At 37.3% G+C, this 15256-nt stretch overlaps 1 protein-coding gene across 6 annotated transcripts in view; it reads left to right on the top strand.

Annotated features, from left to right (window-relative positions):
- The window catches only part of larp1 (La ribonucleoprotein 1, translational regulator), a 59299-nt gene that overhangs the window by 28049 nt on the left and 15994 nt on the right, over window positions 1-15256 (top strand). For 5 of the 6 annotated variants that reach the window (XM_042008063.1, XM_042008060.1, XM_042008058.1 and 2 more), the window contains exons 3-5: window positions 2322-2387; window positions 6437-6508; window positions 9786-9933. In XM_042008063.1, the coding sequence (XP_041863997.1) occupies window positions 2322-2387; window positions 6437-6508; window positions 9786-9933 (286 nt within the window). The remainder of the gene's footprint in view (window positions 1-2321; window positions 2388-6436; window positions 6509-9785; window positions 9934-15256) is intronic. The other variant, XM_042008062.1, reaches the window with a different exon arrangement.

The raw sequence follows: 15256 nt of genomic DNA, 5'->3' as shown, positions 1-15256 counted from the left end.
GCTGCTGGTCTGAGATAAACAATAGCTATGGGTACCTGGTGGAAAGAAACTAGTCTATATTACCACAGACAACACTTCAGATGTCACACTCCTTAATCCATTTCTGACATTTCCTGAAAATTTAATCAAAATCTATCCGTAACTTTTTGAATTATGTTGCTAATAAAAAGATAGACCAAATACCTGACTTCCACCTTGGTAGAGGTTAAAAATAAATAAATAAGATTGGTTGAAATAAAGTAAATCGTTAGCCTAATAACATAATTGCCTCAGTCATATTTTCGTGTTTTATAGGCAGTGATGCACAGTGAAGTAGCAGTGTTAGGAATGTCGAGTGAGGAAGATAGCACAGTTTAGATGGGGGTCCAGGCAGGGACATTGACCAGGAAAAGGAGGCACAAATGAGATATTTTTTAAGGTCTTGATTTTCTGAAACATTGAACTGACTATTGCAGCTAAAGTAATCATCTAATGTAAAAAACGTGAAGAAAAACACAAGCAAGCATTGGTTTGCTCTTTCTGTTGATACATTATAGTAAAAAAATTTTCAGGCATAGTCAGGAATGGTGATTAATCAGGATTACTTCATTTGTAAGCTATGATTGAGCGGATTAAAAATTTTAACCACTTGACAGCCTTAGATTTTACTACAGCAACAAAAAAAGAGGGACTTAAAAAACTGATAGGAAAAGCTGGAAATTTGATCAATAAAATCATGCTGTAATAAAATACATTCAAAATAATAAAAGTTCCAAATCAAACTAATAAAAGTAAACAAATTTGTAGTTTTAGACATTTAAATACAACACATTTAATTTAATTAATTATTTATTTAATAAACTTAAAATTTTGTTAAAAGTTGCCAGACATGACAGACGTTTTCTGTATCTGTAGCTCATTTTCTTTCTTTTTTGGTTTATTAGAAATTCCACTGGCTTTCCCACGAGTGTTGGATTTGTGGTTCCAAGATGCTGCTTTAGTGTTGAAGGCTTCAGTGTTTGAGTCACGGCTGACGTCAGCTAACACTCCATACAGACCCCTCAGCATTGCTTTGTTGTCTCTGTTTGCAAAGTTGTACTTAATTCATTGTTCTTGCACAATATTTTTGCCCTGTATGACCTTTTTTTTTTTTTTTTTTTTTTTAAATACTCCCTTTATAAATTTCGCGGCAGGCTAGCAGCTAGCTGAATGTTTTCTGCTTTGCGCTCAAGGCCTAAGCATGGCCCCGTGGTTAAAAATCACTGACTCAGACAATTACTAATAATTTGTATAGTGTTGGGTTAAATGTCTTAGGTGTTAATTTACAAAAGAATCATGTAAACATCTTTAAAAAGTCAGGTATATAATGATAGATTGTTGTGTTAGTGTCTAAAGTCCAAAGAACATCAGAGATTGAGCTGAAAAGTGACGAGGAATCGCCATTTGAATTTTCTTTTTTTCTTCTTATCTGGTCTACATCCAGGCTGCTGGTCATTATGTGACTTCAGCATTCCGATATAAAGAAAGAACATGAAGCTATGGTGTCCTTCAGGGACTTCCACGGTCCCCATAACTATCAGAGAGATGTTTAAACTGTTTAGTCTGGTTGCGCCCACAAAGTGCTGGCAAAAGAGCAAATTGTTATACTGTTGTTGACTACTTCTTTAAATGTGTGTCATTTTGTTTACAAAGCTAAATTCTCAAATTCTCGTTAAGATTTTCACATGTACCAACAAAAACAAATCCCTTTGATTATATATTAAGAAAAGCTGCCGCTGTTTTCTGTAATCATGGACCTCAATCCCAGGAGCAGGTTACATGGAATATCTTCATTAGACAGCTCAGGGAAGGCACAGCCCATCAGAAGGCTGATATTTATCAGCCATGCGCTGAGCAGTTAGCTGCCACCTCCCTTCACACTTCCTGGAATGTGCACATGCTTTCTGCGAGCTAATGGGATTGCAGATAAAGCAGGCCAATTCTTCTGAAAGTGCTTCATTCACAGCTTTCTGCTTTTGATGACAGACAGCTGGTAACCACACCTTGACCTCACACTTTTATGGTGTCACAGAAACTGACACAAACTATGCTGTGCTAAAGAAAGAATCAGTAGATGACCACTCAGAAAACTAGAACAACAATGACAAGGTCTTCAAAATACATGACGGCTGTATGAATGTGCTCAGCTGTGATATCTATTTTAATTAATAGTCCAAATTGTCACACAGATTTTTATTTTCTGATAGAATGTGTGTTTTGCTCAATCATGCTGTATTAATATTGAAAAGCTGTGAAAGCCTCAGTTCTGTCATCCACATGAATGGTTCTCTTTTGCTGCTCAGGTTGGAGATTTTGGGGACACCAACAGCTGGCCGACACCAAGCGAGATCGCAACTAAAGACATGCAGGTAAGTGTTTTCAATGTGTGTTGAGTCTTAGACTGATAGATGTGAAGAAACACTGCTGAGAAGAGGCTGGAGTCTGTTAGGGTGGAGGCAGCCTAATATCAACATGTACTCAACATGCTGTAGAAAAACTCACTTGTTGAGATAGTTTAGCTGCCAGAGGCCTGTTTTTTGTATATTATTTTGATTTAAAATGGTTGCAGTAGATTTCCACAGTCTTTTTAATCAACAGACAGAAAGCTATCAAGGATTTTATTTACAAATTTCTGGTAGTGCTTTTTGGACCAGATAAAGATGCACAGCTTAGCTTGACATCCAAACAACTACTTCTCCTTGTTAAAATTCAAGTAAGAAGTTGCTTGATTTGGTTGTTTAAAATGTAAACTCTGTGTGCAAAAAATTGGACTGGACGGGGCTAAAACTCACAAATATACTGCCAGCAACTGTTATAAATCATCTTTGAGGTCAGCTGAGCTCTCATCTTACAAACAATACAACAGTAATATAACAAAAAATGTGGTTTAAAAGACGAGCAATGGGAAATTTTGGTGTCTTCATACAGCAATTAGTTTAAACAAGAGAAGTTGTGGTCGCTTGTTGTCAGTAGGGGAAAAAGTCCTCCATAAAGACTGCAAACAGGTGGAGGTGGAGATGATTTTTATGTCCGTTACCCAGTTAAGTAGTCGCATACTTAGACAAAAGATTTCAGAGGCTTAACACCATGACAGAGATAAACAGATGTGGAATGTTTACCAAAAAAGCTTTTCAGTAGCTTCAAGGTACAAATAGTATTCACCAACCAATAAAAAGGAGCAGCTTAGCTCATCCTACTGAGTATGGGTGGGTGTAGTTTTCTACAATAGGCATTTTAGTGCTTGTGGCTGTAATTACACAGCAGCTAAACTGCACGTCCAGACAGAGCAGTGTCTCGTTGCTGGCCTGACCATGTCCCTTGGATTGCATGTTTGGTTCTTTCTTTATTTTTACTAGTGTGGGTTAGTTCTGCCTCAACACTATACAGCTAGATCTCAAACTGTGTGGAGACAAAACAATGATAGCTGACCTGAAGGCAGATCTCTGGGAAAATGTCACAATTCTGCAATAAATCATCTTTAATTGTTAAGTCAGTCATTTAGAGAGAGAAAAAAATCTAATTTTAGACATGATGATTTAAATAAAAGGTTGATTGAAACTTTTTTTTGTCACAGTGGCCCCTTGTAGCTAAAATGAAAATGTTTTCAAAAACAAGCTACATTATAATATATCCCTTACATATTAACTTTTTACACTGGACAATTTAAGTTTTAAATTTAGTTCTTGTAGATAATCTACTAATATTTTCTTGAAATCTTGTGACCCAGGTGGTCAAATAAAGGGGCCAACTTCATGAATTAGACACGTAAGGATTATTACATTCTCTAGTTTTTCTCAGCAGTTATGAAAACAGAGATAATTAGCTGTGTTAGCTGTAGCAAGTGTTAGGTAGTGGTACCAAGTATTAGCAAAATGGCAAGTAGTGGCTATTGTTAGCAAGAGGTAGGTAGCGTCAGTAAGTTGTAGCTAGTGTTTACTCGCTGTGGCAAGTGGTAGTGCTACCTAGTGAAAGCAAATGGTTTCAGATCGCAGTAACACTACATGTCAAACAATGTAGTGTATACCTTTTGAACACAACTTGTGGTGTACCCTGTTATAAGTGGAATTTGCAGTGAAACAAAAGTTTCAAACAGTACTAAAAGATTTGCTGACTCACTTCATAATGAGCAATTTGAACATTGCTGTCATTTTTGGTTACTTGAAATGACTTCACTTTCTGCTTGGTCTGGACTTTTATCAATTGTGCATCTTATTAGCAGATTTGTAGCTTCAGAGAATATATACTTCAAAACATCATACTGGGTTTATGAGAATAATTAGTATATTTCACTTTTTTTCTGACAGTTGTTAAACTAACAGTCAAAGGTAGAAGTAGAAAGAAGGTAATAAGTTTTCTATTTCCTCAAGGTGCTCACACCACCTCTATTCCTATTGCAAACACCCCTCTAAACATATCCTGGTGCTCTTTCCAGCTGCTGGTCAGTTTTGGGATGCATCTAATTTGTGTCCTCTTACAGTAACGGCAGCAGCCAGTAGCCCTCAGAGCAACTTTCTATTTCTGCTCCCTGGACGATAGTGTGTCACCAGGCGAGCAACCCCAGTAACGTCCTCTATTTTAGGCTCCCAGGTATAAGCAAAGACGGCCGAGACTGCGTATGTTTGAGTAGGAAAATGTAGGTCACGTAAAAAGTGCCAGAAATAACCCGAGTATCTAGTGGCAGAAATCAAAGAAGGGATGGGCTTGAGATTAGAGGTTGTGGCCAAAGACTGAGAGGATGTCCTTTTAGGGATCCCCTCCATTAAGAAACCTCCACTGCTGCTATTCTTGGGGTGCTGGAGGGCATGGTCTATCACGTAACATTTAAAGCCATAAAACGGCCACTGAGTTCCCATTATTCACACTAGGAAACCGACACTGAATCTTGATAAAGAAGTGTTATTTTAAATGACTGCGTTTAATGTGCTTTAGTGTTTGGTGCTGCGCTCATAATAAAACCTGCAATTTTATTAAATAATTTCCCTGTTATATGGATTTGACAGTGTTTAGATCAACCATATAACACTTTCTGAAATTAGAACTCACAGCATGAAAGACACTTCAGTGACACATTCCTGGCAAATACAGTTTTAGTCTCACAAGCTGAAACAACAGAAGCTGACTGCTCTGCTAACAATGGAGAGCATTTGTGGTACATATAAAAGAGGGGAAAAAAAAAATGTAAATTTTCATAAAAATAAACTGACAAACAGAAAATTCAACTGAGTTGAGCATTTAACCGTTGAAGTTTATCTCTTATGAATGTGATTTATACATCATCTTCCAAGCATGTGACTGACAAAAGTTATTATAAAAAAATAAAAAAATCTTTGAACATGTGCTAAACTCATCAGAGTAACATTTAGTGACCTTTTTCTGCCTTTTCATGCAAGTCATTTTAAACCTCCACATGCAGGTGTGCAGTGGCATCGGTTCAGGTGGGTTGTCTGCCTGTAGTGCCTGACAGGCAGGGAAAATGCGCCTCTTCCATGGCCACCTCTAAACAAAACATCTCGTACCTGCATAGAATACTGTCTGCAGTCAACAATGAGCGCCATATGATGGGCAGTTTGTGCATTTGTTGTCATGTTTTGCAGCAGTTAACACTGTTTTCAGTCTCTTTAGGGTCCAGGTTGAACTCATTCTGTCTATTTCCTTCATCCTCCACAAAATATGTTCATTGCAGACTTTTTTTTTATGCTTGACTTCAACCATGATCATGATTTGTCATTTTTCATTGTGTGAAAAGTTTAATCTTTAAGCTGCCAGTGGTGTGAATCGGTGTTCATGTAATCTTTATTTGGCTGTTTGCTATTTCCCAGCCGTTACACCATGTTATTGATTTTAGGAACACACTGCACCACTCACACCTGAGCCCAGAACACAGTCTGCTTCTGTTGGTGCTAAAAATAGTCTGCAGTAATGAATAAAAAACAAAGACAGAAAAAGAAAAAAAAGAAAAAAACACAAGTGTTCCAGTCTTTATGTAATGACACAGGATTAGCCTTGTACTCACCGAGACATGGGCTCCACTTGGTTAAACCCAGAGGGAGTTCTGTCGCATTAGATGAAGCAGATGCCTCTAATTATCTACAGCTTGTGCAACATTCATTTAGCCTTGTCATTGTGTTTAATAACAGCAGGAAGGAAGTGTAATACCTTCAAGATTTGAATGGACCAATAACTGTATGTTACACTGACCCACAGGGAAAAAGCAGAAGGAAGGACTCACCTGTTATTGGCTCAAATAATAATAAAAAATGTAATAAAGCCTTCACTGCCTGAAGTACAGGCATCACTTTTTAGCTGCTGACTGATGATGCATGTTATACATGTCTTAGATATAGTATGAATGTGTGTGTGTGTGATCATGATCCACTTCATTGTCCTCTCTAAACTGCTCTTCCCTCCCTCTGTTCAGATGGAGGCAGAGACACGGACTGTGTCCTGCCCGCCGACTGTCAGGCAGGGCAGAGACTCATGGAGAATCAGTGTAAGTTCAACCTGCAGCCCATTAAACCTGCCGCCTGCCTTCCTGCTGACATTCAGTCTCTGTATCTGATCATCAGACAAAAAGTTTATTGCATGAAAGTTAACATCACGCAAATCTAAAAAATGGTGACACTTTTCCTCCCTTAATTGAAACAGAAATATGTTTACTTCTTAATTGACATACTGCTGCTGTGCAAGCTGCAGCTTTAGGTTTATCATGAGGGTAAAATAGGTTTTCTAGACATGTTTTCTGTACATAGCGGGCTGGGCTGGGGTTTTGGTTGAGTGGTTGTTAATTTGGAAACTTTGGGTGCTGGTGAAGCTAGGTTACAGACCATCATCTTCCACGGTGCACAAGACTTTGCCCAAAATCACACTCATTCACTGCCTTACTACACCTAATAAAGATCATACACCTTGCTAATGTTTAAGGTCAGGCCTTTAAGCAAATTACATTTTGGTCTGTTGGAATTACAGTATTTTATTCAATGTACTTCATCAACATCCTACCATTATCAGTGTTCTTGTTAAGAGTCTACATTGAATTCAAATACATTTTTAAATAAAAATAAAGCAGTAAAAATGACAGGCATTTGTTAAAAGGCGATTAACAACATTGTTAGCCTAATAATGATTATTCATGCCTTTTATTTTATGACCATGTGCTGGTAAATTTCACCCAAACCCCAAGTTTAAATCAGTGAAACTGTCCTATTACTTTGATATTAAAAGAAAAAAATTTAATGTTAGAATTTGAAGTTTTTGAGAGTACAACAATGGATAAATAGACAAATTCAATTTTAACTGTTGCTGGGAAGTTTGATAAATGAGATCATACTTGTTTTTTTCTTCTCTCTCAACATATCAGGTTTACTTTGTTTGAACTCTCTGTTATCCTCTGTTGTGCAAACTCGTTTAGTACAGGCAGAATAATGGCTGCAGGTCAGAGATCTTTACGGACTGTCAGAGATTACCCAGTAAATTCCAAAACTCATTTCCATTGTGACTGAGTCCTGTTATAGCTGCATTAATCTGTAGGTTAGCATTTACATAACTAGCTCTGTTGTCTTTAAGACAACAACATTTTTAAACACAGATACAGACAATGAGGTTTTGTATTCAGTCTTAAAGGGGCTTTCATAGTCAGACTTTTTTCTAACAGAATTTATCTTAGAATAAGACAGTATGACATTAAAATGCTTCTGCATGCAGCCTGTGTGAGTCCTCATTTACATTTGTGGTGGACAGTAATAAAGGGCAAGCAATTAAGTCAAAAGGTCAACGTGTCATTACACATTAGACTAGCCAACCCAACTCTGCATGCAGCCAAAATTAAAAAAGACAATCAGGAGCTCAGAGATGCAAATTCTTTTTGTTGTAAGATTTTATAGTCTTTCAGTTTCACTGTCAAATGTAGTAAATTTGCATCCCTAAGATTGACATATTACAGGTTACATGTGGTGGTTTCACTGTGAGATGAAACTCACTTTTAACAAATGCATGATTAGTGCATGATGGTCTTTAAATTTTGTGTGATTAGATAAGTATTTAACGCAATTCTTGAAAAGCTGCACATGCTGCGCTGTGTGTTTGCAGACAGAGGCATTTGTCTTCTGTCATTACTTCTCCTGGTTTGTATGCAAACTTTTAGGATTGTCAAACTTTGCAGATATGCATGTTGCTGATTGCTGAGGAGAGACTGAACTCTGTTCGATTTGAATAAACATGGATATCAGCTCTGTAAGCAAAGATAAGCAGTGAAGCGGGTTCATGTTTGGTGAATTACCCTGTGTCCGTTACGCAGTGCTGGCTCAGGATCAGCTGGAGGACAGTGGTGATGTTGCTCTGCTGCAGTCAAATGTTACAGAGCTGCTCAACAAAAGACAACTGAAAAACCCTAAACTACATGTAAAGCAGCTTTTGTCCTCATAATAACCTTTAAGCAGTGTGATTTAGTAAAACCTTTTTTTACAAACTACATTACGTTTTATTAAATAAGTTTACTAAATCCTTTATTCTGAATTTCCATCTAATTATCACCACGATGAGTAGGATTTAGATTATGCAACATAAGCAACACAAGCACAGTCTTTCAGATGCGTTCTCAGCCAATTCAATTGTAATTGTTTAGTTGTTTTCGGAAACAATCTAAATCAGCCAATCACATTGCAGAATCTTTTTGAATTTGCTGTAGGAATGTAGACAGGATCAAAGAGGTCAAAATCAAGTTCAAAGTGAATGCTCAAATGAGAAAGAGAGTTGAAGTGGTATAGATGGGACCTGATGGGCTTGTGTGAGTTATTTAACAAACAATAGTCAAAATAAGATGATGCCCAACTCTAATACTTTAATTATGTATTGACACAGGCTGATCTAGAGTTACTTGGTGTGTTTGGGAGAAGAGTTTCAGTTTCAGGTCACCATCATGTTTCACAAAATGGTATTTAGATTTTCATTAATCACCATTTCTTGGCCCATACTAAAGGGAAATGCATTTCTTTGCCTTAAGGGGTTATAGTCTGTAAATTAGACAGAACTGTGGATCAAATGCACATTTCAGAAATAGATTTGTAACAGAGCAACATATTTCACCTTGAAACAGAACATAAATAAATTCTACAAACAAATGCAGTGGATCACTGAATAGCAGTGGAAGTTTGATCCTGTAGCAGGAAAAATCATTGCCTGGTCTTTTCTTAACCTTTGTTTAACACATTATCACCAACTCCTTAAAAAAACTTCTTAAACATGGTGTCAATGTGTTGTCAGCTAAAGCCTTAGAGGAAAGAGTTTCACCATCTTTTTTTCTAGTCTTTGACTAAATTATGGGAAATCAGCAGGATGTATATCAGTACTGGTGCCTTTTCAAAAGGTTTGGCCCTCCTTATTAAATTGGCACAAACATGTTTTAATTTGCAACGGTTGACTGTTTACCAGCCATGTTTGCCTCATGGCTGCAAATACCACAACACCATTTTTCAACTAGAGCCTCATTTCCATCATTTTGGTGCTGAGAAATCTAAAGATTGACTTCACAAGTAAAGCACTGTGTTGTTTGCTGGTTACTGAAAGCTAAGACTGGGTTAGCTCTGCTAGCCATTGTGTTTTAACATGTTTAACAGGTGGATGTGTACATTTATTTCTAATTTTAACACATTTCCTCTCTAACCAGAACAGACTATTAGGACATTACAGGAAGGTGCCGATTTAAACTTTAATTCTTCTTTTCATGGATCATCTGTGTAAAAATCTGTGATTTGAACCTGTTTCCTTTCCAGGGTCCTAAAAAGACGAGTGCCAAGAAGGAGTTGAAGGAGAAGAGGGAGAGCAACGAGGAAAGCAAGGAAAACCTGAAGGCCAAGTCGGACGACTCGGGAGAGGAGAAGAACAGTGACGACTCCCAGAAAAACGGCCCGAAGAAAAAAGGTTAATATCGACTGGAATGTTACTTTATTTTTTACTTTTTGGGCTGTACAGGGTCTTATTTGACAGTACCCAGATGTAAAAATGGTCAGAGAGAGAAAGAGAAGGGCTGACCTAGTCAAAGAGCCTAGATCAGGATTGTAACCTGGGCCACATACTAAGTATGGCATGAACACATTAAGGGGACGGACCGGTTCGTCTGGTAGGCCTCAATAACATTTAACCCTTTAAGGGCCGACCCATGAAAAAATGGTAAGAAAAGTCAGTTTTTTTTTAATATGAGGTCTTTATTTGGCCCTTTAACAAAACAAAAACGGACCAAGTTTTATGCTTCTGGGTATTGGGAAGGATGACAAGTGTCAGATTGTGTTCAACAGGATTGTAAGCAAAGTTTATACCATAAATTGAAGGAAAATATGTCAGAAACTGTATGTAACAAATATGTCACGTCAGGCTCTTATGGGTTAATATTTAGCAATAGTTATTTCAAAGTTAATCATAATACGTATCATGCAGTCTGGCGCTGGATGCTAATAAGTCGATGCTACAATAAGTGTTTAAACAACATTACAGCCTCACTTGCTAAACGATTAACAGAAACAACAGTGTTATAAATAGTTTCATACACTTCATCTGAGTTTTTAAGTGCATTTCCCCTCAAGTTTAGTCATATGGCGACTGCATGCTGATGCAGTTTGTGAGCAGTTAGTGGTGCTGAATTGATCTGCAGGTTTCTGTGCTACGCGTGCGCATTAGCCAAGGGTAGTTAATTAATTATTACTAACACCTCTTTTTTCTGTAGATGGAAAGCCATGGAAAACAATTAACATAATATGAAAAATATGTTGGATATGTGTTTTATTTATGGTTTGACATTAGAAAAAGGGAGTTGAGATAATTTAGTTTTGTTACTTGAATTAACGAATACTGAATGTAAGTATGAAATAGCCATGAAATCGAGAAAAAAAACCCTGAATGAGGAAAAAGATGCATTGAAAATCCTGATAATTGTTTAATAATCGAATCGAAGCACTCTTCATAATCGAATGGTGAGGTACCTAAGATGGCACACCCCTAACGGATGCATCAGGGAGCTGTAGCCTCCCTACATGGCACCCCTGTCCAGAAATTAGCTTGCCAACAAGCAAAATGCTCAGAAATATTAGCACATGTTAAATTATTTCTTTTAAAATTCAAAATCAGTCACTGCGAATGCATTTGATCAATAGCTTATAAAACAGACAATCAAAGCACATCTGACTGTTGTCAAAGACAACTGGACGGTTGTAATGGCTGCCAGAAAAGTAGGAAACTTATTTGTGACAAGACAGGTTAAACCTAAATGTGTTTTATGTGTTGTAAATGATTTTGACAGCTATTACCAAAAATAAGTTAATGTAGAAGATGTTGGTGTGGATTTGGTTAAACTGCGCTGACAGACTAATTAAAAGCTCCAGAGTACTGAGATAAAGGCTGTACTGAGTTTTCTACAACTGCATCACTCCTTGTATGACAGGGCACATGAAATCTAAAACACTTGAATAATGTCAGATACTGTTTTTGTTTACTATTATTCATTAATGTCTTAAAACTGTCCAAGATGCAGTTTCCTTTATGCTACTTAGAAAAAATAAATAAAGTAAATGAATTATTCATGTCAGAAACTACTTGCTGACATATTCTGTGTTGTACAAATGCTGCTGATGTTCTGGGCAGTTTTTTAATGTCCCACTGAGCCTTCTTGCCTTATGACGTTTCCAGTATGGATGTTTTGGTTTCTCCATTGGTGCTTAATATAACTTATCTCTAGAGGTTTCAGTCTTTCCCTAGAAAGTACAGTTGTTTCTCAGCTTTGATGACAGGGTCTCTGTGGAGGCTAAAACTGTTGAGGAGCACCCCCCTGATGTACAACTCTAATTCCTAAAAAGTTGAAATACTGTATAAATTGTGAAGAAAAAAAAACAGAATGCAATGATTTATAAATGTCATAAATCCATATTTTATTCCCAGTAGAACATAAACAACGTAACAGATGTTGAAACTGAGACATTTTACCATTTCATGAAAAATATGAGCTCCCTTTGAATTTAATGGCAGTAACACATCTTAAATAAAAGGAAAAGAAAAATTGGAACAGAGTGAGGAAACTTTCACATATGTGGAAGCTGTCCATGCCATAGGCACTAATGCAACGCCAAACCTTCAGAGATGCAGGCTTTTGAACCGTCTACTTACAACAAGCTGGATGGTGCCTCCACTCTTTAGTCTGCAGGACATGGTGTCCATGGTTTCCAAAAAAAGATTTTAACATTTTGATTCATCCGATCACAGAACAGTTTTCAACTTTGCCTTAGACGCTGATGTTGCTGGATTGTTTTTACATACGACTTGTTCTTTGCATGATAGAGCTTTAACCTGCATTTGTGAATTTAATGGTGTTTACAGACAGTGATTTCTGGAAGTGTTTATTCAGTGATTTCCAGTAAAGAATGTCTGTTTTAATGCAGTGCTGCCCGAGGCCCTAAAGATCACAAGCATTCAGTTTTGACCTTTGCATACAGAGATTCCTACTGATTCTTTAAATCTTTTGATATTACACACTGCAGACTAGGGCTACACAATGTCAGGAAAACATGCAATATAAGATAACAGTGTTGAAATTTGCAAGGGAGATATGATCTGCGATAAATAAAATAAATAAAGCTGCTGCTTTGATGTTTTCTCATAAGGAGCTCCCCTGGCAAAACTCTCATGCACAGACATCTGCTGAACTTTACAGCTTGTGCTATAATAATGCTATTAGTGTGTTTTGGCTAATGCTGGATTTCAGTAACTCTTCTTAATAGAAATCATTTGGTCAGCAACACAGATCATGTACTATGGTTTCCTTCAGTCTAAAGACTAAAAATAGAAAATTGAGAGCTTTTGCAGAAGCTTTTTTAATCAACTTTTGATAAATTAAAACAGAGATTTGTTTCATATTCAAGTGTGAATTATCAAAAGTAGTTTCTGTCAGACGAAGCAGAGTTTCAGACATTAGTGGACCGAAGACCAGTATAAAAAACAGAATAACTTTGATAAGATACCCTCATCAGTAACGGTGGACCATTACCCAACGTCATCCGTCCAGATATCCACCGTTACAGTTACAGTGTCCTAACTTTTAGCCAGAGGTGTGTGTCTTGTTCCTTTCTTCTGAAATCAAAGTTCACATTTTAGTATTAACGCTGAATCTTCATTTAAAGAACAAATAGCTATTTTTCATGCTTTAGTTGTCACCAGAGTGTGACTGCAGGATGCAGGAAAAAACTACCGTGAGTTGCTAAATTACTAAACTTGATCCAGAAAACAAACAAAATACCACAAACACACATGCTTTAAAATTAAACTTAAATTTGATCCATTTTTATAAACTTTCTATTTATAAATCGTGACATTTTAAAAATGAGACATTCAAATTTTTTTGATTGTAATGGGGAAGTGACCAGGGCAGGTTTTCAGTCATCAGATGGACCAAGAGAAGAGAAAGTGTTTTTTCCTCAGCTCATATAAAGTATTTCCTCATTTTAAGAAATATGTTGAAGAAAATGCACCTGAGCCCTGACAGTAATGACACAGCGTTGGCAGTAGTTGAGCACAGGCTTCTTTTCAATGTGTGCAGATGACGGAGTAAAAGATGGAGATGGCTGGTTTGCAGTTTGGCAGCGATTGAAGGTTTAAACTCTGCCAGGCAGGGATTGCTTTCTGGCTACACTCGGTTTATTCAGCAAAAGTTGCTTGTTACAATGGGACATGCTGCCTCTCTTCGTTGTCATCAATATTACTTCCCCTGACTCTGTTATCTGCAGCAAAACTGGAAAACAGATGTTTTTGTGACATCGATAGACTAATAATTTAGAGTGATGCACTGAAACGTGTATTTATGGTTTCAAAGGCACAATGAACTGTTTAGTTTACCAGTTTAAGAGCTCAGTTTTGTTTCTAAAAACGATGTTGACAGATTTGTAAAGTTTCCTGGAGATATATGTGGTCTAAAGTGCAGATGTGCTGCAGAAGTGATGAGCTTCATGTCTCTTCTCTGACTCAACACAGGTGAAGAGAGCTATATCAACTCTGATCTCAGCATTGAAGCAAAAGGAAATAGTGATTTGTTGTGAGGTTATAAATATTTACCTTATGTTATCAGAAGATGCATTGGCTTACATAAAATACTGCAGGATTGCTCATTTTTAAATTAATGCATCATCCTTTACTGCGTGACCTCAGTCTTATCAGCAGATCCACGTCTCCACGTTTTTTTTCTCTTTTTCTTGCTATTTTCTACCTCTGTCTCTTTCGCCATCCCTCACCTACACAAGGCCACGTCACTTAAAAAAAGTCATTTCCTCTCTCACGTTGCATGCAGCATTTGTCACAATCTCACCCACACCATATCACAACGCCCAGCAGCCGGTTGTCAAACAGCATATTACTGATGCACCCTGCTGGTCAACTGCGGTACTGCAGGAGGTATTTAGGTTTGATTAGGGATTTTTATTTATTTATTTTTTTTAACAAAATCTGACTACCCCCCACAGCATAGCCAACTGGCTTCTCTTTTGTTCCTGCTGCCTGACTCAGTAAGAGTTCATGGTGTGTAGTTTGCCCATAAAAAAAGGGGTAAAATGCTTCTTTAACTACTTTTATTTCAGCTCTCTAAAAGAACCGATTTGGTTGGTCTGTTAAGTGCCCTGCCATGACATTGTTGTGAAGTGGTGCTATACAAATAAAGCTGAACTGAACAGAATTGTCTCAGGTTTATTTATAAAGCACTGATTTACTAAAGGGGTGTATAAGAAATAATTTTGAGCTGACGTTTCAGAAAGAAAAGTCCATTTTCCAAGGGACATTAGTTAGTGTAACCAACAGAGGCAGTATACCTAACCCATCTATAACTCATCTAAAATGATTTGGACTCAAACCCCAAACACCAACTATGATGCAGCAAAAATGAATGAAAAGCCTGAAAAAGCATAAAAAAATCATTTAAAATTGTACACTTAAAAATCTTTGCTACAGTAACACCCAGCATTAAACTATCCAGCAAGACAGCTGCAGATGGACTCAGCTGACCAGCAGCAGTCATCGTACGTATGACCAAGTGGTAAAAAAATCATGTAAGACACAGAGTGACCATAATTATTTATAGCTTTAGCTTGAACTGTCGTACATTTTTAAACATTGAATTGGTTTGGATGGTGAAAAATCACTCCTCTATGGTCTCCTCCAGAGTAGCAGTAAGTAGTGGTTGTTTAGTTTTCCTCTCAGAATTCCTCCCCAATTCCCA

Source organism: Melanotaenia boesemani, chromosome 15 (genome assembly GCF_017639745.1).
Source record: "Melanotaenia boesemani isolate fMelBoe1 chromosome 15, fMelBoe1.pri, whole genome shotgun sequence".
Lineage (NCBI taxonomy): Eukaryota > Metazoa > Chordata > Actinopteri > Atheriniformes > Melanotaeniidae > Melanotaenia > Melanotaenia boesemani.
Note: the sequence above shows the minus strand (reverse complement) of the source record. Positions and strands in the feature narration are given on the sequence as shown.